The sequence below is a fragment of the Emys orbicularis genome, chromosome 12 (assembly GCF_028017835.1).
Source record: "Emys orbicularis isolate rEmyOrb1 chromosome 12, rEmyOrb1.hap1, whole genome shotgun sequence".
Lineage (NCBI taxonomy): Eukaryota > Metazoa > Chordata > Testudines > Emydidae > Emys > Emys orbicularis.
The window spans coordinates 54,047,463-54,069,488 of record NC_088694.1 but is presented as its reverse complement, the minus strand read 5'-3'; the positions used below and the strand labels follow the sequence as shown (position 1 = coordinate 54,069,488).

At 40.7% G+C, this 22,026-nt stretch overlaps 1 gene segment (V, D, J or C); it reads left to right on the top strand.

Annotated features, from left to right (window-relative positions):
• The first annotated feature begins 470 nt into the window (after nucleotides 1–470).
• Nucleotides 471–22,026, top strand: part of LOC135886424 (T-cell receptor alpha chain constant-like) — a 108,948-nt gene continuing 87,392 nt past the window's right edge. The window contains 2 exon segments of the C gene segment in view: nucleotides 471–692; nucleotides 2,598–2,661. Coding sequence covers nucleotides 471–692; nucleotides 2,598–2,661 — 286 coding nt within the window.

Below are 22,026 nucleotides of genomic sequence, written 5' to 3'. Positions count from 1 at the left end.
AATGTGTTAAGAGTGGAATGTGATAAGTTCTCCTTAGATAGGAGGGCAGGATACAAAAATGTTCATGCTCAAGTTTTTGTAAAGCTTTTGATGACAGTGATAATACTGCTGGCACCAAAAAGCTTATCTTCGGGCAGGGGACACACTTAACAATAAATCCGGGTAAGTGGAAAGATGACAAATTCTTTATAACTGTTATTTGGTTGGTTGAAAACAATCTGTTCTACCATTTAATAACCACCACCACACCGGGTTAGACCAATGGTCCATCTAGCCCTGTATTGTGTCTCCAACAATGGCCAGCACCAGAGCTTCGGGGGAATGTACAGAACAGGACAATTCTGGAGAGATCCACCCCTGTCTTCTCCTCCTGGCTTCTGGTAGGGAATAAGGACTTTCAGTTTGGGGCCAGATCCTGAATTCTTAGCTATTAGCACAGCTCTATTCGAGTCAGTGGAGTTGGGCCAACTATGCATCAGCTGATGGCCTGGTTCATGGTCCATAAATCCATTGTCTCCAACCGTGTCATAGACACTAATATAAGTATCTGCTTGGACACCACTCTAGAAAAATGGGTAGATAGAGGAGTGTACATGAGAAAGAAAGAAAGAAAGAAAGAAAGAAAGAAAGAAAGAAAGAAAGAAAGAAAGAAAGAAAGAAAGAAAGAAAGAAAGAAAGAAAGAAAGAAAGAAGTGATTAGTTCCTTATTACTTTTTGCCTACTTTATGGTTTTATTTTAGCTCCTATCACTGTGGGATCTGAGCTCCTTCCTGTGCACTTTGTCATAAAAGTAGGTCACCCCAAACGTATGCTCCAGTAGTGATTGCTCCTTTGGCTAGCAACTCTATTGACTGCTCTAGTTTGGAAGAGGGAGAAAGAAAATCTCTCTGTATGTGTTGGTGTGAGTGAAAGTGAATCTTAAGTGACACTGATAAGCAACGGTTATTGTAAAGCTTTTTACCAAGGTGTAGCTTTGGTAGCAGCTATGGAAAACTCACATTTGGAGAGGGGACACAGTTGTCTGTGTATCCAAGTAAGTTCCAGAGAACAAAATTCTCCATGAATGTGTGAGTGGGACAAATTGTCAGCTTGTGTAAACCAGCCATTGCTCCACTGCGATCAATGGGCCAGATCACCAGGTGGTGCAGATCAGCATAGCTCCAGTGGAACTAATGGGCCAAATGCCCCAGCTAGTGCAAATCGGAATTGCTCCTTCGGACTCGTTGGGCCAGATCCCCAGCTAGGGACCATCTGATGCAGTTCCCTTGGAGTCAACAGAGCTGTGTCACTGTTACACCAGCTTGTGAATCCATGTTTCTGTGCTTGTGTCTTATACAACCAGCTGGCCATAAATACCTATGTGGGTTGGGATTTTTGGAGTTTTAAGGGAGTTAGGCACCCAATCCTCATTGAAAGTAAATAAGAGTAAAGCATCTAATTGCGTTAGGTTCCCTCAGAAACCCTAGCCATAAGCGTTAAGGCTACTGTATATTAAGGACTTTGCTACTAACGTGGTCAGAAATGGAGTGAGGGTCTGCGATTCCAGAAGCAAAGAACCAGAACCGGTTCCTCGGCTGGTGTAAACCAACAGAACTCCTTTGTAGTCAATGGACCAAACCTTGATTTACACCAGCTGAGGCTCTTACCCCCAGACAGCATCTGGGGAAACATTTGCCATCGCCACTTATTGTAAAGCCCCGTGTTACGGTGTAACCCTGCTGCTGGTAGCTACAAACTCACCTTGGGGACAGGGACACGACTGAGCATATATCCAAGTAAGTCTGAAGAAAATCATGTTCTCTGCAAAAATGTTCATGGGAACTATGAAGTGCCAGCCTGGATCAGATGAAGAGTCCATCTGGTCCAGCCTCTTATATCTGACAGTGACAGTGTAGCTTCACATAAAGGTGCCAGAAACCCTTTCATGGATGGTTATGGGATTATCTTCCCCTAGGAAAAGTTTCTTCCACACCTCAATGAATTTGAGATGATCTTGTGCCATGTAGCAGACGGGTGTAAATACACTGTTAGAACAGGCAGAAAGAGTCTTCAGCTTTGCAGGTAGCTAGAAAAAGCGTACCCTGGGTGAAAGCTGACATTACAAGTTTGTGTAGAGGTCTGTTTTATGGTGTCACACTGGCACCAGCTACAAAGTCACATTTGGGAGCGGGACAAACCTGAGAGTCAACCCAAGTAAGTCTAAAAATAAACAGCCACAACTATGTAGGTAAAAATCTCAAAGGTAGGTCTGAGGTTTTCAAAGCCATCTATGAGGTTTGGACACTTGCCTCCAATTAACGAATAATGCTGGGATATCCCAAGAAACCTAAGGTAGTTAGGTGCCAGCCTCCCATTAAATCCTATATTGAAGCACCCAGATGCTATAGTGATGGATGGCAGTAGAAGCAGCTAGGTAGGAAGGTAGATAGATAGATAGATAGATAGATAGATAGATAGATAGATAGATAGATAGATAGATAGATAGATGGGGTGGATGGGGATAGATACATAGATAGTCTGTCATTTCATAGTCTGAGCATTCTGTGTCATTCTTTTCAGAGATGAAGAGAAGGTGGGTTTTTGTAAAGGGCTGAGAGGCTGTGGGAGACAACTACAATAACTTCATATTTGGGAGTGGAACACAATTAAAAGTAGTGCCAAGTAAGTGTTTTAGTTTCAGTTTGAGAAACTATTAAGTCTTAGATTACAGGGATCACTGAAGTGACTCACTTGAGCAAATGGCCACTTAGCTTGACCACCACACAATGATTAATAGATTTTAGGATGATTTTGTATTTGCTTTTGGTTGTGAAGAGTTTTTGTAAAGTAGTTGGCTACTGTGGGAATGTTGCTGGCACGGCGGTGACATTTGGAGCTGGCACTAGATTGGTCGTGCAACCTGGTGAGAAGGACGGAAATTTTTCTTGCTGAAATGATTATGCTATGGACCATGCATGACTGTTCAAGCCCACCCTGATGTTGATTAAGATTCAAAGAGTATGTTAGATTACAGTCACAATTGTTCCCACAGTTACTGCTGGTTTTTGTAAAGCTTTTTATGATGGTGTAACATGGGAACTGCCCAAGGGAAACTCACATTTGGGAAGGGGACATGGTTATCTGTGATTCCAAGTAAGTCCAAAGGAATGAAAATCTCTGTAAATATATGAGTGGTCCAGATTCCCAACTGGTGTAAATTGGCATTGCTCCATTGGAGACCAAGGGCCAGATCCCCAGGTTATGTAAATTGGTTTTGCTCAATTGGAGTCAACAGGACCAGGTCACCAACTGGTGTAACTCTGAGTAGCTCCATGGATCTGGTCCAACACCGTATTATTCCAAATGGTCCATTTTTTCACCCTATGCCACAGATTTTTTAGTAGAAGATTTCGTATCTTTCTTGGTGTAGTGATAGGAACACACAAGTGGGTTGTTGGGGAATGATTCTATTAATGAAGGAGAAGTTTGTGGGAGTTTGTTGGGAGATTACTTTTGTTGGGTGTTGTTAGACCAGCTGCTATTTTCTTCTGCCCTTCTAATTTTTGTTGTGAAGTTTCCCGCTGTCCTGCATTTGCACCTTATTTTTGTATTTTTCTTATACTTCCAGAGAAGACTAGAATGTGAGTTTTTGCAAAGTGTTGAGTGGCTGTGGGTAACAGGAATGACAAATTCGTCTTTGGGAGTGCAACAAAATTAAAAGTAGTGCCAAGTAAGTGGCTTCATTTAAATTAGAGAACATATGAACTATTAGATTGTACAGATCAATGAAGTGAATCACCTAACGAAATGACACGAGCTGGGATTTATTCCATTCATAGGTTCCCAGGTCAGAAGGGAGCACTGTAATAATTCAGTCTGACCTCCTGTATAACACAGGCCATAGAACTTCCCTGAATTAATTCCTGTTTGAATGGCCGGAGAGATCAACGATGAACAGGGATCAAGGAGATATCATGTGTGATCTTGGTTCACTATTAGTTTTTGTAAAGCTGTTGGCTGGTGTGGGAATGAAGGTGGAAGGAAGGTGGCATTTGGAGCTGGGACTAGATTGAAAGTGCGACCTGGTAAGAAAGAGGGAATTTGTCCAGAGCTAGAATATTGTGGCAGGGACCGTGAGAGGTAATTGGAGCCCATTTTGGTAATACAAAAAATGAGCCGGTTTTCAGAACCAAGCAGCAAGTGTTTGGAGGGCAGGTAGGTCAGTGACAGAACATCCCTTTGCAAACTCTTCCCCAAATCAGACCTGTGCACTCCTCATGACTTCCTGGTTTCAGGTCAATTTCATCCTCCTATTTAGGGCCAAACAGAGCCAAGCACTTAAGGACTTGGTTAATTTTCAGCACATGGGTAGTCACGAGAGCTGATTGGGAACCAGTTTTCCACTTCACAGACTTTTTTGAGGGATTTAAAAAATGTCCCTGTTCTGAATCAATATGAATCTGAGATCTTTCAAAGTCGTCCATGTAACAAGAGAGGCCGAGAGTCCTGCCTCCGACAAGCCAATTGCCTGGTGGTTTGGACACTGACCTAGTGGGGGACCCACTTTCCAGTCCTTGGTCTGACTGATTTAGAGCAGGGACTTGAATCTTTGTCTCAGGCACCCGAGCTGAGCTCTCTAATCACCAAGCTATTGGCTAGTGTGCTGCTATTGGCTTTCCATCTCTCCTGTTGCAGCTTTCCCACTTTGTGTCAATAATTAAATAGTCATTAGGAAGCAGACAGATTGATTCGACATCCGAGTGGTTAGGGCACTCGCAGAGGACGTGAGAGACGCTGGTCCAAGTCTTTGGTCTAAATCAGGCAGATCAGACACTTGTACCTTCGTCTTCCACATGCCAGGTGAGTGTCCAAATCACTAATTCTACCTTGGTCCTGAGAAACCTCTCAAATGAGAGTCTTGTGGAACTGGCCCATTCTCACGGAACGTTTCAAATGGTGAAGAAGTAGAGTTTTATTAAAAAGAAATCTGGTTGCTCTGAAAATTCCTGGCCAGCTCTCGGGTTCACAGTGAAGTCCATCAGATTGCATACATTTTTTAAAATTAGGCATGTGCTTTACTGCTTTATCAACAACCCATTGTCTTCCAAGCACTGACTCTACAAGAGAAGTATATCCCTAGAAAAAAAGGCTGATTTTGGTCCATTGTTTTCACTGTTAAACCATTAGGCAATTGTATCAGATAAGATCTGGAATTATGCATTAAAATTACAAGACCCAAATGAATGAGAGCTAACCTAGCAACATTGTGAAGATTTTTCATACAGTGACCTAGGTAACAATGACTTTGAATTCACATTCAGGGATGGGACAAATTTGAGAGTAAACCCCTGTAAATAAGTAAAAGTAGTTCAGTCAGTCAGTCTGCCTATCTATCTGTGTGTTAATGCACCCAGACTGGAATGAGATAATTATCCTTGTATAGGCAGGGAAAATCCAGAGATTACCAAAAATCTTAGATGCTTGAGTTTTTGTAAAGCTTTTGATGACAGTGCTAGTGCTGCTAGCAACTATAAAGTTTACTTCGGGCAGGGGACGCGTTTAACAATAAATCCAAGTAAGTGGATGGAGCAAAAACTCCTTAATACTTTCACTATCAAGCCACTATGGAATAGTATGAGAGAAACTCAGGAATCATGTGTAAAAATGATAAAACCAATCTGAGTGAGCAGCAACAGAGCAGGTTTTGTAAAAAAAAAATTACATACAGTGTCCTGGGTAACAGTTTCTCTAGATTCACATTCTGGGATGGGACCTATTTGAGACTAAATCCCTGTAGATCTCTCATTCTGTCTCCCCTACATAGGCAGCCATCTCTCTCTCTTCCCCCTTTCCCTCCTCAAGATCTATTTTTGATTTGTTCTCGAATCAGTTCTCAAGGAAGCTATATTCTTTTGATAGGCAGGGAGGATTCAAAGATTGCAATCTTCTAATCGGATGAGGTTTTTGTAAAGCTTTTCTTGGCAGTGGTAGTACAAGTGGTGACTACAGAGTTACCTTCGGGAAGGGGACATACCTAAAAGTAAATCCAAGTAAGTGTAGAGAACAAAAACCCTTTGAAAGTATTATATTTGTCTGAGAATAACCCAGGGTTAGGATTTATGCATAATAGAACCACAGGATTAATTTGAAAGAGGGAATTGGTGTGAATTAGTAAGAGACTGAACATATCCAGGTTTCAGAGGGTAGCCATTTAAATCTGTATCAGCAAAAACAACGAGAAGATTTTTTGTTGAAGAATTGCCACTTTTAAGTCTGTTATTGAGTGTCCATTTTTTCTTTTGCTTAGAGACTGTCCGGTTTGGCCAATGCACATGGCAGAAGGGCATTGCTGGCACATGATGGCATATATCACATTGGTAGATGTGCAGGTGAACAAGCCCCTGATGGTGTGGCTGATGTGATTGGTTCCAGTGATGGTGTCCCTTGAATAGATATGTGGACAGACTTGGCTACGGGGTTTGTTGCAAGGATAGGTTCCTAGGTTAGTGTTTTTGTTGTGTGGTGTGTAATTGCTGGTGAGTATTTGCTTCAGGTTGGGGGGCTGTCTGTAAGTGAGGACTGGCCTGTCTCCCAAGATCTGTGAGAGTGAGGGATCATCCTTCAATATAGGTTGTAGATTCCTGATGATGCGCTGGAGAGGTTTTAGTTTGGGGCAGCCTCTACGCAAAAGAATAAATGGACACAAATCAGACATCAAGAATTGTAACATTCAAAAACCAGTAGGAGAGCACTTCAACCTCCCTGGACACTCAATAACAGACTTAAAAGGGGCAATTCTTCAACAAAAAAATTTCAAAAACAGACTCCAATGAGAAACTGCAGAACTGGAATTAATTTGCAAACTGGACACCATCAAATTAGGCCTGAATAAAGATTGGGAGTGGATGGGTCACTACAAAAACTAAAAACTCATTTCCCCCTCCTGTTACTCACACCTTCTTGTCAACTGTTTGAAATGGGCCACCCTCAGTACCACTACAAAAGTGATTTTTCCTCCTGTTGATAATAGCCCACTTTAATTGAATTGTCTCATTAGAACTGCCCCTCCTCTTGGTAAGGCAACTCCCATCTTTTCATGTACTGTGTATATACATCTTCCTACTGTATTTTCCACTTCATGTATCTGATGAAGTGGATTTTAGCCCACGAAAGCTTATGCCCAAATAAATGTGTTAGTCTCTAAAGTGCCACAAGGACTCCTTGTTGTTTCGACAACATCCAGTAAATGATAGCTCCCTGTGTGCTGTATCTGGAAGACAGAGACAGAAAGAGGTGGCCAAATAGCATAGGAATGGAATCTATGTAAACACCGAGATTGATGGATGCGTGAGAAGATACAGAAGTGGAGTTTGTCCTTTAATACTCTTCTTTCTGTTCATCTTGGGGTTTTACACTGGCTCCCCATTTCCGTGGTAGATTATTGGCTTGCTGCAGGAATTGGGATCATATCACAGCCCCACACTCATACGCTAGAGTGATGAAGCCTGTTTTTGAGCTAGTGGACAAATCTGTAGCTGGGGTATATTGGCATATCCACTGTCCCAAACTATTTACATGGGAATCTGGAACAGTGCCTTTCTGGTCTGGATCATTGGAAAGAACGGCACGGGAGCTCTGTCTGCATGTCGGGTTCAGACAGAGACTTGGGAGGCAGAGCTGCCTGCTCTGATTTTTGTAAAGCTCTTGATTGCAGTGTAACGCTGGGGGCAGTTTGGGGAAGTTCACATTTGGAAAGGGGACAAGGCTGTCCGTACATCCAAGTAAGTGCAATGGACAAAACTCCACATAGAAATATCCATGGGACAGATCTTCTTGGGTACAATGTGCATAGGTCCTTTGACCTCAATGGAGATGCACTGGGGATCTGACCTCATTAGGTTTAATGGAGCTTTGCTGAATTATGCCAGCTGGGGATCTGGCACCACTGACTTCAGTCAAACTATGTTTACACCAGATAGAAATCTGGTCCATTGAATTAATGGAGCAACCCCAGTTTATGTCATCTGAGGATCTGGCCCCATTGACTTCAATGGAGCTATACTGGGGGGTTGGAATGGCAGTGGTTTATTCCACTTGGTCTTTTCTACCTATTTAACCTATTGCATTCATTCATCTGGGAAATGGTTTCATGTCCTCACTGGACAAAGAATGTAAACTGAGGCTGATGTTGACTTTGAAGGGAATTAGGCACCTAATCTGCTCAGGCACTTTTGAAAATCCCACAAGATGCCTATCTGCATCTTTAGTCACCCCAATACCTTTCAAAATATGCCCCTTAGTCTTCCTATGCCTCGGGTTCTCTTCTGTAAAACTGGGGTAACAGCACTTGCCTACCTCATTTGTTTTCAAAAGCAACATTGCAAACTTTCTGGCTCTGTTGTTGGAATGGACAAAGCACCCTAGTCCACAATGCTCTCAAAGTCTCCATCAACATGCGAAGAGGTGCCCTCACTCTATGTGGAGCTGCCCGTGGGGTGCCCCAGAGATTGGTGGATTAGCAGGACTGAGCCAGATCTGGGAACTTTGCTACACAATGACTAGTGGGATCCCATCAACTGGGGTCACTATGGCTGGCGCAATGATGCTCTGATACCTCACAGAGGTATTATGAGTGTAAATACATTAATGACCGTGAAGTGCTCAGTACTCTAATAATGAAGGCCATATAAGTACATAGATAGATAGATAGATAGACTTAATAACAGCACTTAAGGATAGTTCGTGTCAGGGCCTTTGCTCCTAATACAGTTAGAAATGGAATGAGAACCTTGGGCTGTGTAGGTAGAGAGGGAAACAGCATCTTGGAGCAAGTTTACCACGACCGGTTTTTGTAAAGCTCTGGATTATAGTGTACTACTGGGAGTGGCAACTATAAATATATATTCGGGAAAGGGACTGGGCTGAGAGTGAATCCAAGTAAGTCTGAAGGAAATTGTGATCTACAAAAAATATAGGCCAAAAATATTTTCAAAGGAGAGTGCCTGAAATTTAGGGTTTTACCCATATTAGGGTACAGACAGAGATTTAGATATCAACTAGGCTCAAGTTTTTGTAAAGATCTTGATGACAGTGATTAGGGGACAAAATTAACTTTGGGAGGGGAGCACACCCAACAGTAAATCCAAGTAAGTGAAACAGTAACAATAATACTATGAGAACTTTTTTACATAGCTATATCATTGTCGGAAAATATTCGACTATTAGTTTTCTGTTTAACTAATGTGATGAATGCCCCCAGGGAATATAATCTTTAGACATGGCTGTGAAATAATATCTATTCCCCCTCACCTCCCTCCAAAAAGAGGTGAAAATATTTTTTTTTTAATTCCATCATTTTCTCAAGCTATTGTAAAAAAATTCCTCTCAAAATAGTTTACATTCCCCCTACCATTTTTTGGTAACCTGTTTCCAGTTTTTGGACAAAAACCTATGAAATGAACAGTTTTCACAGAAATATCCATTTAGTGCCAGATTTTTAAAGGTATTTTGAAAATCCCTTTGAAAGGTGGTGTCTGGATGCTTCTCTAAAGATGGTGTCTAAATACCTTTAAATATCTGGCCCTTCATCAATACAGCCATTTTCTATTGAAAAAAGAGTTTTGATGGACCATTTTTGAGCACCTCTAGAACTATCTCTGGGTGGCCGAGGGAATGGCAACAGTCGTATAGGTCTGGGCACAGATCCTTAGCTGGAGTAAATCAACATTGCTTTATTGAGATCAGCAGAGTTATGCTTATTAACACCAGATGATTCTGTGGCCCCTTGACTCCAATGTACTATGCTGATTGACACAAGTGGGGGATCTGATCTTGGTATGAATATCTAAGTGCCCAGATAGCATGGTGATGAACTCCAGTGGAAGAAGATAAACAGACATAGATCATGAGTTACTCACTTGGGACACCCTTTAATGACTTCTCTTTGTGGCAACTATTGCTAGATGTCTTGCCCAGATATGTGCAAAAAGGCATACATCAAAAGAGATGGGAATGGAAATTGAATTCACTTGTTTTTTATTAGTGCTTGTGACACTGAATTAACTTTGGAAGCCACTGGAAATACATCTTTGGGAGTGGGACTAAATTGGTAGTGAAGCCTGGCAGGTGATGATAGCTCAGAAAATCTTTGAAATATAGAAGTGCTTTTTCCTATACTGGATAACCAGCTGGGATTTCTGGAGGAACATAGATAGGTAGGTAGACTAGGAGAGTAACTGCCTAATATGATCCCAAAGGGGTTGAAAACAAGGATTTATGGGGGGAAAGGAACACACACATTTGTCACGTAGAGCAAATACTGTGCATTTTAGTTATGAAGGCGTAAGATGGGAATGAGACAGGGATGGAAGTTAATGGATGTGGATGGAGGCTCTGAGCATGTTTTTGTTAGACTGCTAAGCACTGTGGGAAAGGTAGTGGCTATGTAGTCACCTTTGGGAGTGGATCGAAGCTTCTTATTAAACCAAGTAAGAGACCTGACATTTACACATTTCAGTGATTTCTGGCAGTGGTTAATTAGCAATGTTGTGGATGAGACGGGCAATTTGAATGACAATGTAATAATATGTGAATCTGGACGTTTTATAGTGAAAGAATCCTTGAAATGTATGACCTTGCATTACTGAGATACGAGAACTTCATATTATTGAGAAAGAGAGAGATTGCAAATGGAAGGACAGCTATACCAAAAGATAAGGGATTTGTATGCCCAGTTCCCACTGAGATTAATGTTAGCTGCATGCCCAAATCCCCTAGGCAGCTGAGAATATTTCTCCCTAAATCTCACACATCAGATTCAAGGATTTGGGATGTCTTCATGACCTTCCATTACAACAATGTGATTATAGACAGAGTTGGAAGGATGGCATCTAAGATTGGAATTTTCAAAGTTTCCTAAGGGACTTAGGGGCAGATTTTAAAAGATCTCTAGGTGCCTAGTGGGATTTTCAAAGTACCTAGGTGCCTAAAACTCATGGTTTCAATGGGTATTAGGTGCCTAGGTGCTTTTGAAAATCCACCAGGTGCCTAAATACCTTTAAAATCTGGCCCTTAGATGCTTTTGAAAATCCCACCTAAAAAGCCTTTAAAAATCTGGGCCTTAGGCACCAAACTTGAACTACATTTTGATAATGGTTGAGGATGTGATTCTCTTATGTCCCTTTGAAAATGCAGGTCTAAATATTTCAATCAAATTTTGTAAGGGAAAAAAAAGTGTAAACCAGGACTGGGATGTAGGCGAAGATAAGACTATGGAGAATATATGACTGCAATAAACACAGTAAAGGAAGTTAAGTGCAGGTAGTTTTTGCTGGGCCTCATATCACTGTGTGTATAGCAGTGCAGACAAGCAGGTGTTTGGAAGTGGAACCAGGTTAAATGTGAAACCCAGTGAGTATCCTGCTTATTGAATTGAGAATTTCTTTTTGTTAGAAATTGCAGGGGGCAATCTATTGCAGAGGGAAGGACAGGGGCTGATGGCTGGCTGGCTGGCTGGCTGGACAGAAAACTAAGGGCTTGGCTACACAGATACTTGTTTTGCAGCAGGCTGGGGTGTAAATGTACCCCACACTAATGTACAGCAGGCAGGCAGCAGGACACTACACGGCTAAAAATACCAACAAGGATGGGGAGGCCCAGCCAGGGTAGAGCAGAGAGCCGTGCAGGGTAGGTAGTCGGGTACATACCCACACCCTTCAGGCATGTCTTTACTCTACTCTCCTAAGCCTGAGATGCATCCACAAAGCAAAACGACTGCAGGACCCCTAGCAGGGTCCTTGGACCTAGGTCCTGAGTGCTTGCTGGCCCGAGTGAGACTGATTTATGTGTGGACAGAAGCGGGACTTGGGCTCAAACCTGACTCAGAGCCCAGGCTTTGGGTGCAGTGTACTGATCAGCCACAGGGTACACACAGACTCTTAGTATGTAACAGGCTAAAATGTACCCCCAGCTTGCTGTGAACTAAGTGTTCATGTAGACAAGCCCTTTGAGATTATGATGTCCAATACCAATCGAAATTAATGTCAAAAATGTGTCCAGTTCCCCATGGCATCATTTCATTTCTTACCCTCAATCTCATGCACTTCATTCCTTTTCTTTGTCGCTAGTTTACTGCAATAGAAAGAGACTGACTGGTGGTGTCTGAGTTGCAATTTTCAAAGGCATCCAAGGTATTGCATTTTGGTGGGAGGTGAGCATCTAATTCCCTTGGGCTCCTTTGAAAATGTATATCTGAATGTTTCAATAGAATTTGGTGGCAAAAGTCAGATACGAAATGGAAATGGAACGTGAGTGAAGATGCAATGACTAGGTACACATGAAGGGTAGCTGGTTTTTGTTGGGGCTAATATCACTGTGTGTATAACAATGCAGAGAAGCTGGTATTTGGAAGTGGAACCAGGTTAAATGTTAAACCTAGTAAGTATCATTATTGAATTAAGAATTGCCGTTATCAGTGATGATGGGCACAAGAAATTGATCAATGTGATTGAACCAGGCTGACTGAACCTGATTTCAAGGATCAAATATCCAAAATGGAAACAGCCGAGTGAGACAGAAAATGTTTTTCTGTTGTGATGAAAACACATTTTTTTTTTTTTAACAACATTTTTCTTCAAAAGGTTTCAGGTTTGGCTGAAAAACAAAAAAGCAGGTAACATCTGATTTTTTTCAAGTTTTTAAAAAAAAACAGATTTTTTAATTTTGATTTTCAGATTTTTTTACATGAACCTGAAAAACTTCATTGAAATTGTACCTTTCCTACATAAGTTTTGACAAAAAAAGGAATTTTTACTGAAAAAAACCCAAACATTTCAAATGAAAAATTACAACAAGTTTTAGAATTTTTTACAGCCAGTGTTGTTGCCTTTTAAACCCAAATACTATACACTTGCATGGCCAGCAGGGAATGTATTTACCCATGTGTGTGTGATAATCTCTCTTCTTTCACGTGATGAAAATGTAGCACGTGGAATTCATGGCCATCAGGTTCACCTGATGCTGGAGTCTCTGGTCTATTTCAGGAGTAGAAAGGAAGGCTGGCTTTCTGGAGTACATTTCTGACTCCTTTACAGCCCGCCTGGGAGACCTTGGGCGAATCATTCAGGGCTAGATTTTTAAAGGTACTGAAGTGCCTAACTCCCATTGATTGAAATGGATTGTAAGTACCTAAATACCTTTAAAAATCAGGCCCTTAATCTCTTGGTGCCTCATGTCTCCCTATGTACCAAACCTTCCTTTTTGCTCTTCTTTCTCTGTGTTGTGTGGCTGCCACGGTGCTGGATTGGGACCCAAGAGTTCTGGGTTCTATTTCTGGGTCCTATGGTCTTGGGCAAGTTGCTTTATTTGTAATTTTCAAAGAAGCCCAAGGGAGTTAGGCACATACATCCCATTGAATTTCACCTCCTTGGAGCTCTTTTGAAAATTCCAGCCTTAATCTCTCCGTACCTCAGTTTCCCCTTCCACCTTTTGTTAGTCCTTCTGTTTAGATTTTAAGCTCCTGGGGAAGGGAACTGTCTCTCGCCATGTGTGTGTGCAGCACCTGGCACACGGGGACCTCTGAGAATGACAAAGAGGAATAGTAGAGAATAATAGAGGAGCAGGGAATGGCAGAGAGACACTCCATCTGCGTGTGGAGCACTCTGCGAGGGAGCTGACAGTTTATGTAAAGTGTTTGGTGACGGTGTAACTCTGGCAGCGGCGGTTTGGGGAAGCTCGTTTTTGGGGATGGAACTCACTTGAGAGTAATTCTAAGTAAGTCTTGAAGAGAGAAGCCTGGCCTGCAAATATACACGTTTTTTCCTAAGTCTTTCCAACTGGGCTCAGATTCTCCCACCAGTGACACAAGAATAAATCCAGAGTGTTTCCACTGAGTCCAGAGAATAAGCCTGGATAAACCCCAGTGTATCGTTGATCCGATTCTTTTCACTCTAGTCAGCTGAATGCCAACCATGTGTTGGCTGAAGGATTCCGAGAAGAAATATGCTTAAATAAGATCCATTAGGTTCAGGGATTCATTAGCCTTAAATGTTCCCCCATGTCAATAAGTAAGATGTATAGGATGAGTTTGAAGGACATTGGTACAAATGCAGATTCAAGATTTGGTGTGAGCACTTAGAAGTTATGGTTATGTAGATAGATAGATAGATAGATAGATAGATAGATAGATAGATAGATAGATAGATAGATCACAGGTTGCCCGCTTGGTACACTCTATAATGACTTCATTTTATGGGAATCAGTGCTAGATATTTTAGCTGTCTGTGTGGAGAGACATACATGAAATGAGATGGTGATGTAAATTGCATTCACTTGGTTTTTGCTATTATATGTGTCACTGTGTTAACACTGAAGGAAACTGGAAATTCATCTTTGGGAGTGGGACTAAATTGGTAGTGAAGCCTGGTAGGTGCTGATATTTCATGCATTCTCTGAGATATGAAAGTGTTTGTTTCAAATGACTGATAACCAAGTGGGATTTTTGGAGGAACAGAGAGAGAGAGATGCTTTTATTTGCCAGAAATAACAATGATGTAGAAGTGAAGTTTAAGTGTAAATGGGAATATGGAGAATAGGCAAAAAGAATGAAGGAAATAAAAGAGTGAGGGAAGCAGAGATTAAAAAGCCCTCACAACACGTGTGTGTAGAAGGAAGGACCATGCCATTATAACTAGCTACAAACGGCGGCACACGGATAGAGCTCTTGTTTCTCAATCATCTTCTCCCTGCAATCAGATTCCAGGGCTTGTCCATTAAGAATCAGGATGCCAGTAGGTTAGGGCCCATGTTAATTTCTCCTGAAGGAAACAGACTGAGGGGAAGATTAATGCTTCTTCCTGACCAGTTATTGTAAAGCATTGCATGACTGTGTAAATACAGGCAATCAGAACTTTATATTCGGGCAGGGGACAAGATTGACCGTAACACCAAGTAAGTGAGAAGAAACGAAATGATTTAAAACTACAAACAATCATCATTCCTCCTCCACATTGTCCTTTTTATCCTCAACTTTGCTTTTGATCCAGATCCGTCTATCTACCATCTACATACGGAGGGAAAGAGAGAAAAAGAGAAAGAAAGAAAGAAAGAAACAGATGCAAAGATGGATGCAAAGGCATGGGGATAGATAGATAGATAGATAGATAGATAGATAGATAGATAGATAGATAGATAGATAGATAGATAGATAGATAGATAGATAGATAGATTTTGCAGAGGGAAGAACAGGTAGACTGGCAAGTGGCTGGACAAGCAGAAAGGCTAAGGATTTTGATTCCCCATTACCAACTGAAATAAATGTCAAATGTAGGTCCTAATCTCCTAGGCAGCTTTGAATATCTCAGTGTAAATCTCACACACTTGATTTAATCATTTAAAAATTCTTTATTCCCTCCCATTATAGCAAGCTTTGTGTTACAGAAACGTGGTGGGTATCTGAGGCTGCAATTTCCAAAGGTATCCAAGGGTGTGGGGAACAAAACTTCTATTGCATTTCATTGGGAGATGAGCACCTAACTCCCTTGGGTTCCTTTGAAAATCCCAGTGTGAATGCTGCCATAGGATTTGGTTTGGTTTAAAATGGAAATGGAATGTATGTGAAGATGAGACTGTTTGGAATACACGAAGGCAATAAACTAAGGGAAGGAGATGAAATGTATTTTTGGGGGTGGGGGGCATCGTATCACTGCGTGGATATGAATGTAGACAAGCAGGTCTTTGGAAGTGGAGCCAGGTTAAATGTGAAACCTAGTGAATATCCTGATTATTTAATTAATATTTTTTTAATGATAAAAGTAGAGGAGGAAACGAACTTTATTGACACAATTGAATTGTGTTCACTGTAATTGGTTTCAGGAACCAAGATGGAAATATGCAGAGTGACTCAGAAAATAGTTTTTGTTCACATGAAAAATTCTGTTGAAAACCAAAATGGGTTTGGTTTTACTGAAATTTTTCTTCAAAAGATTTCAGGGTTCTGTTGAACAAATGAAAACAGAAAATATTCAAATAAAATCTGAAAAGAAAAGTAACCAAAACAAAGGAAACTTTTTTATTTTCAGTTTTTGGATGAAAACCCCCCAAATTGCATATTGGACACTTCCCTGAAAAATTTCATTTGGCTAACACAGCCATTTTTCATCAAAAAATATATTTTTGGTGAAAGAGTCTACCCAGCCCTGGACACAATATTGGCATCAAGAGAGACTCCAGCTGCGTGTGGAGCACTCTGCGAGGGAGCTGACACTTTATGTAAAGTGTTTGGGGACAGTGTAACTCTGACAGCGGCGGTTTGGGGAAGCTCGTTTTTGGGGATGGAACTCACTTGAGAGTAACTCCAAGTAAGTCTTGAAGAGAAAAGCCTGGCCTGCAAATATACACGGCTTTTCCTAAGTCTTTCCAACTGGGCTCAGATTCTCCTCTCAGGAACACAAGAGTAAATCCAGAGCGTTTCCACCGAGTCCAGCGAGTTAGCCTGGATTCCCCCCAGTGTATCGTAGATCTGATTCTTTTTACTCTAGTTGGCTGAATGCCAACTCTGCGTTGGTTGAAGGACTAAGATGAGTAATATGCTTAAATAAGATCCATTTGATTCAGGGCTTCATTAGCCTTAAGTGTTCTCCCATGTCAATATGTTATATTTATAGGAAGCATTTGACGGATATTGATTGGGGTTTTGATACAGACGCAGACTCAAAATTTGCTGTAAGCTCTCAGAAGTTATAGTGGTTAGATAGATAGATAGATAGATAGATAGATAGATAGATAGATAGATAGATAGATAGATAGATAGATAGATAGATCACAAGTTGCCCACTTGGTACACAATCTAGAATGATTTCACGTTGTGGGAATTATTGCTAGATGTTTTAGCCCCCGGTGTGGAGAGACATACATGAAATGAGATGGTGATGTAAATTGCATTGGTTTTTGCTATTACATGTGTCACTGTGTTAACATTGGAGGCAACCAGAAATTCATCTTTGGGAGTGGAACTAAATTGGTAGTGAAGCCTGGTAGGTGGTGTTATCTTATACATTCTCTGACATATAAGATATTCATAAATGATCTGGAAAAAGGGGTAAACAGTGAGGTGGCAAAATTTTTAGATGATACAAAATTTCAGATAGTTAAGACCTAGGCAGACTTCAAAGGGCTAAAAAAGGATCTCTCAAAACTGAGTGACTGGGCAACAAAATGGCAGATGAAATTCAGTGATGATAAATGCAAAGTAATGCACATTGGAAAGCATAATCCCAACTACACATATAAAATGATGGGGTCTAAATTAGCTGTTACCACTCAAGAAAGATCTGGGAGTCATTGTGGCTAGTGATCTGAAAACATCCACTCAATGTGCAGCGGCAGTCAAAAAAGCGAACAGAATGTTGGGAATCATTAAGAAAGGGATAGATAATAAGACAGAAAATATCATATTGCCTCTATATAAATCCATGGTATGTGCACACCTTGAATTCTACATGCAGATGTGGTCGCCCCATCTCATAAAAGATATATTGAAATTGGAAAAGGTTCAGAAAAGGGCAACAAAAATGATTAGGGGTATGGAATGGCTGCCATATGAGGCGAGATTAATAAAACTGGGACTTTTCAGCTTGGAAAAGAGATGACTAAGAGGGGATATGATAGAGGTCTATAAAATCATGACTGGTTTGGAGAAAGTAAATAAGGAAGTGTTATTTACGCCTTCTCATAACACAAGAACTAGGGGCCATCAAATTAAATTAATAGGCAGCAGGTTTAAAACAAACAAAAGGCAGTATTTTTTTCACACAATGCAGAGTCAACCTGTGGAATTCCTTCCCAGAGGATGCTGTGAAGGCCAAGATTATAACAGGGTTCAAAAAAGAACTAGATAAATGCATGGAGGATAGGTCCATTAATGGCTATTAGCCAGGATGGGCAGAGATGGTGTCCCTAGTCTCTTTTGCCAGAAGCTGGGAATGGGCGACAGGGGATGGATCACTTGATGATTCCCTGTTCTGTTCATTCCCTCTGGGGCACCTGGCATTGGCCACTGTCGGGGACAGGATACTGGCTTAGATGGATCTTTGGTCTGGCTCAGGATGGCTGTTCTTATGTTCTTATATAAAAGTGTTTGTTTCAAATGACTGTAGAAGTGAAGTTTAAGTGTAAATGGGAATATGGAGAATAGGCAAAAAGAATGAAGGAAATAAAGAGTGTGGGAAGCAGAGATTAAAAAGCCCTCACAACACGTGTGTGTAGAAGGAAGGACCATGCCATTATAACTAGCTACAAATGGCGGCACACGCGGATAGAGCTCTTGTTTCTCAATCATCTTCTCCCTGCAATCAGATTCCAGGGCTTGTCCTTTAAGAATCAGGATGCCGGTAGGTTAGGGCCCATGTTAATTTCTCCTGAAGGAAACAGACTGAGGGGAAGATTAATGCTTCTTCCTGATCAGTTATTGTAAAGCATTGCATGACTGTGTAAATACAGGCAACTATGGGAAATTTATATTCGGGCAGGGGACAAGATTGACTGTAACACCAAGTAAGTGAGAACAAACTAATTTAAAACTACAAACAATCATCATTCTTCCTCCACATTGTCCTTTTTATCCTCAGCTTTGCTTTTGATCCAGATCCATCTACACGAGGAGAGAAAGAAGGAAATGGATGCACAGATGGATGCAAAGGCATGGGGATAGCTAGCTAGCTAGATTTTGCAGAGGGAAGAACAGGTAGACTGACAGATGGCTAGACAGGGAAACAGAAAGGCTCAGGATTTTGATGCCCAATCCCAACTGAAATAAATGTCAGATGTCTGTTCAAATTTCCGAAGCAGTTTCAATATTTCAGCCTAAATCTCACATACTTGAGTCAATCCTTTAAAAACTCTTCATTCCCTCCCATTACAGCAAGTTTGGTGTTACAGAAAGGTGGTGACTGTCGGAGGCTGCAATTTTCACAGGCACCGAAGCGTGTTAGGCACAGAACTTCTATTGCATTTCATTGGGAGATGAGCATCTAACTCCCTTGGGTTCCTTTGAAAATCCCAGTGAGGATGTTGCAATAGGATTTCTTTTGGTATAACATGGAACTGGAACGTAGGTAAAGATGAAACTATTAGGAATACATGAGGGCAATAAACAAAGAAAAGGAGATGAAATGTATGTTTTTTGTTGGGCCGTGTATCACTGTGTGGATAATAATGTTAACAAGCAGGTATTTGGAAGTGGAACCAGGTTAAATGTGAAACCTAGTGAGTATCCTGATTGTTTGTTTAATAATTTCTTTTATTGTTAAAAAAAAAGGGAGGGGAAATGAACTTTATGGTCACAATTGAACTGTGTTCACTGGAGCCAAATGTCCAAGAGGGAAATAAGCAAAATGAATCAGAAAATGGTTTTTGTTCACATATAAAATTCTGAGGAAAGCCAAAATGTGTTTGGTTTTATTGAAACTTTTCTTCAAAAGATTTCAGGCTTTTGTTCAAAAATATGAAAACAGAAGGAATTCAGCCAAAATCTGGAAGGAAAAATTAACCAAAAAAGAACATGGAAATGTTTTTGTTTTCAGTTTTTAGATGAAATCTCCCAAAAGTTATTGATATTAGACATTTCCCTGGAAAAATTCCATTTTGATAAAACACCATTTTTCAAAAATACATTCTCAATTAAAAATTATAACCACCTCTAGAAACAATATTGGCATCAAGGAGAAACTTCATCTGCATTTGGAACACTCTGGGAAGGAGCTGACAGTTTATGTAAAGTGTTTGGGGACGATGTAATACTGGCAGCAGCAATTTGGGGAAGATCATTTTTGGGGATGGAACTCACTTGAGAGTAATTCCAAGTCAGTCTTGAAGAGAAAACCCTGGTCTGCAAAAAGAGACGGGTTTTCCTGTGTGGATCCAGCTCAGATTCTCCTATCAGTGACTCAAGAGTAAATCCAGAGTATTTCCACTGAGTCCGGCAGAGTTAGCCTGGATTCATCCCAGTGTATCGTAGATCCAATTCTTTTCGCTCTACTGTCACACGTTTCAGCTGAATGCCAACCCTGCCTTGGCTGAGGGACTAAGACGAGTAATATGCTTAAATAAGATCCATTTGATTCGGGGATTCATTACCCCTAAATGTTCTCCCATGTCAATATATTTATAGGAAGCATTTGAAGGACATTGGTTGTGGTTTTGATACAGATGCAGACTCAAGATTTGGTGTGAGCATTGAGAAGTTATGGTGATAGAGATAGTTAGATAAATTGATCCATCACAAGTTGCCCGCTTGGTACACTCTATAATGACTTCATTTTATGGGAATCAGTGCTAGATATTTTAGCTGTCTGTGTGGAGAGACATACATGAAACAAGATGGTGCTGTAAATTGCATTCACTTGGTTTTTGCTATTACATGTGTCACTGTGTTAACTCTGGAGGCAACTGGAAATTCATCTTTGGGAGTGGGACTAAATTGGTAGTGAAGCCTGGTAGGTGCTGATATCTCATACATTCTCTGACATGTAAAAGTCTTGGTTTCAAACAGCTGATACCTGAGTGGGATTTTTGGAGGAACATAGAAAGAGAGATGCTGTTATTTGCCAGAAATATCAATGAAGTAGAAATGAAGTTTAAATGTCAATGGGAATAAGTAGATTAGGTAAAAAGAATGAAGGAAATAAAGAGTGAGGGAACCAGAGATTAAAAAGCCCTCACAACACGTGTGTATAGAAGGATAGTATGTGCCATTATAATTAGCCACAACCATCTCACACACAGATGGAGTTCCTGTTTCCTAATCACCTTCTCTTTGCAATCAGATTCCAGGGCATGTCCATTAAGAATCAGAATGCCTGTAAATTTTGGCCCATGTTAATTTCTCCTGTAGGAATTAGACTGAGAAGATTAATGCGTCTTCCTGATCAGTTATTGTAAAGCATTGCATGACTGTGTAAATACAGACACTTGGAAATTTATATTCGGGCAGGGGACAAGATTGACTGTAACACCAAGTAAGTGAGAAGAAACTAAATGATTTAAAACTACAAACAATCATCATTCCTCCTCCACATTGTCCTTTTAATCCTCCGCTTTGCATCTGATCCAGATCCGTCTATCTATCATCTACATGAGGAAAGTAAGAGAGAAAAAGAGAAAGAAAGAAATGGATGCATAGACTGATGCAAAGGCATGGGGATAGATAGATAGATAGATAGATAGATAGATAGATAGATAGATAGATAGATAGATAGATAGATAGATAGATAGATAGATAGATGGGGTGTATAGGGATAGATAGATAGATAGATAGATAGATAGATAGATAGATAGATAGATAGATAGATAGATAGATAGATAGATAGATAGATAGAGTGTATGGGGATAAAAAGATAGATAGATTTTGCAGAGGGAAGAACAGGTAGACTGACAAGTGGCTGGATGGGCAAGCAGAAAGGCTAAGGATTTTGATTCCCCATTACCAACTGAAATAAATGTCAAATGTATGTTCAAATCTCCTAGGCAGTTTCAATTTTTCAGCCTAAATCTCACACACTTGATTCAAGCATTTAAAAAATCTTTATTCCCTCCCATCACAGCAAGCTTTGTGTTACAGAAAGGTTGTGGGTGTCTGAGGCTGCAATTTCCTCAGCCATCCAAGACTGTTAGGCACAGAACTCCTCTTGCATTTCATTGGGAGATGAGCACCTAACTCCCTTGGGTTCCTTGGAAAATCCCAGTGTGAATGCTGCAATAGGATTTGGTGGGAAAAATGTGTGTATAAAATGGAAATGGAATGTAACTGAAGATGAGTTTATTTGGAATTCACAAAGGCAATAAGCAAAGGAAAGGAGATTAAATGCATATTTTTTGGTTGGGCCCCATATCACTGTGTGGATATAATGTTAACAAGCAGGTATTTGGAAGTGGAACCAGGTTAAATATGAAACCTAGTGAGTATCCTGATTGTTGAATTAATCATTTATAAATACGGTGGGGGGGGGGAGAGGAATGTATATGGACACAATTGACTTATATTCACTGCAGTTG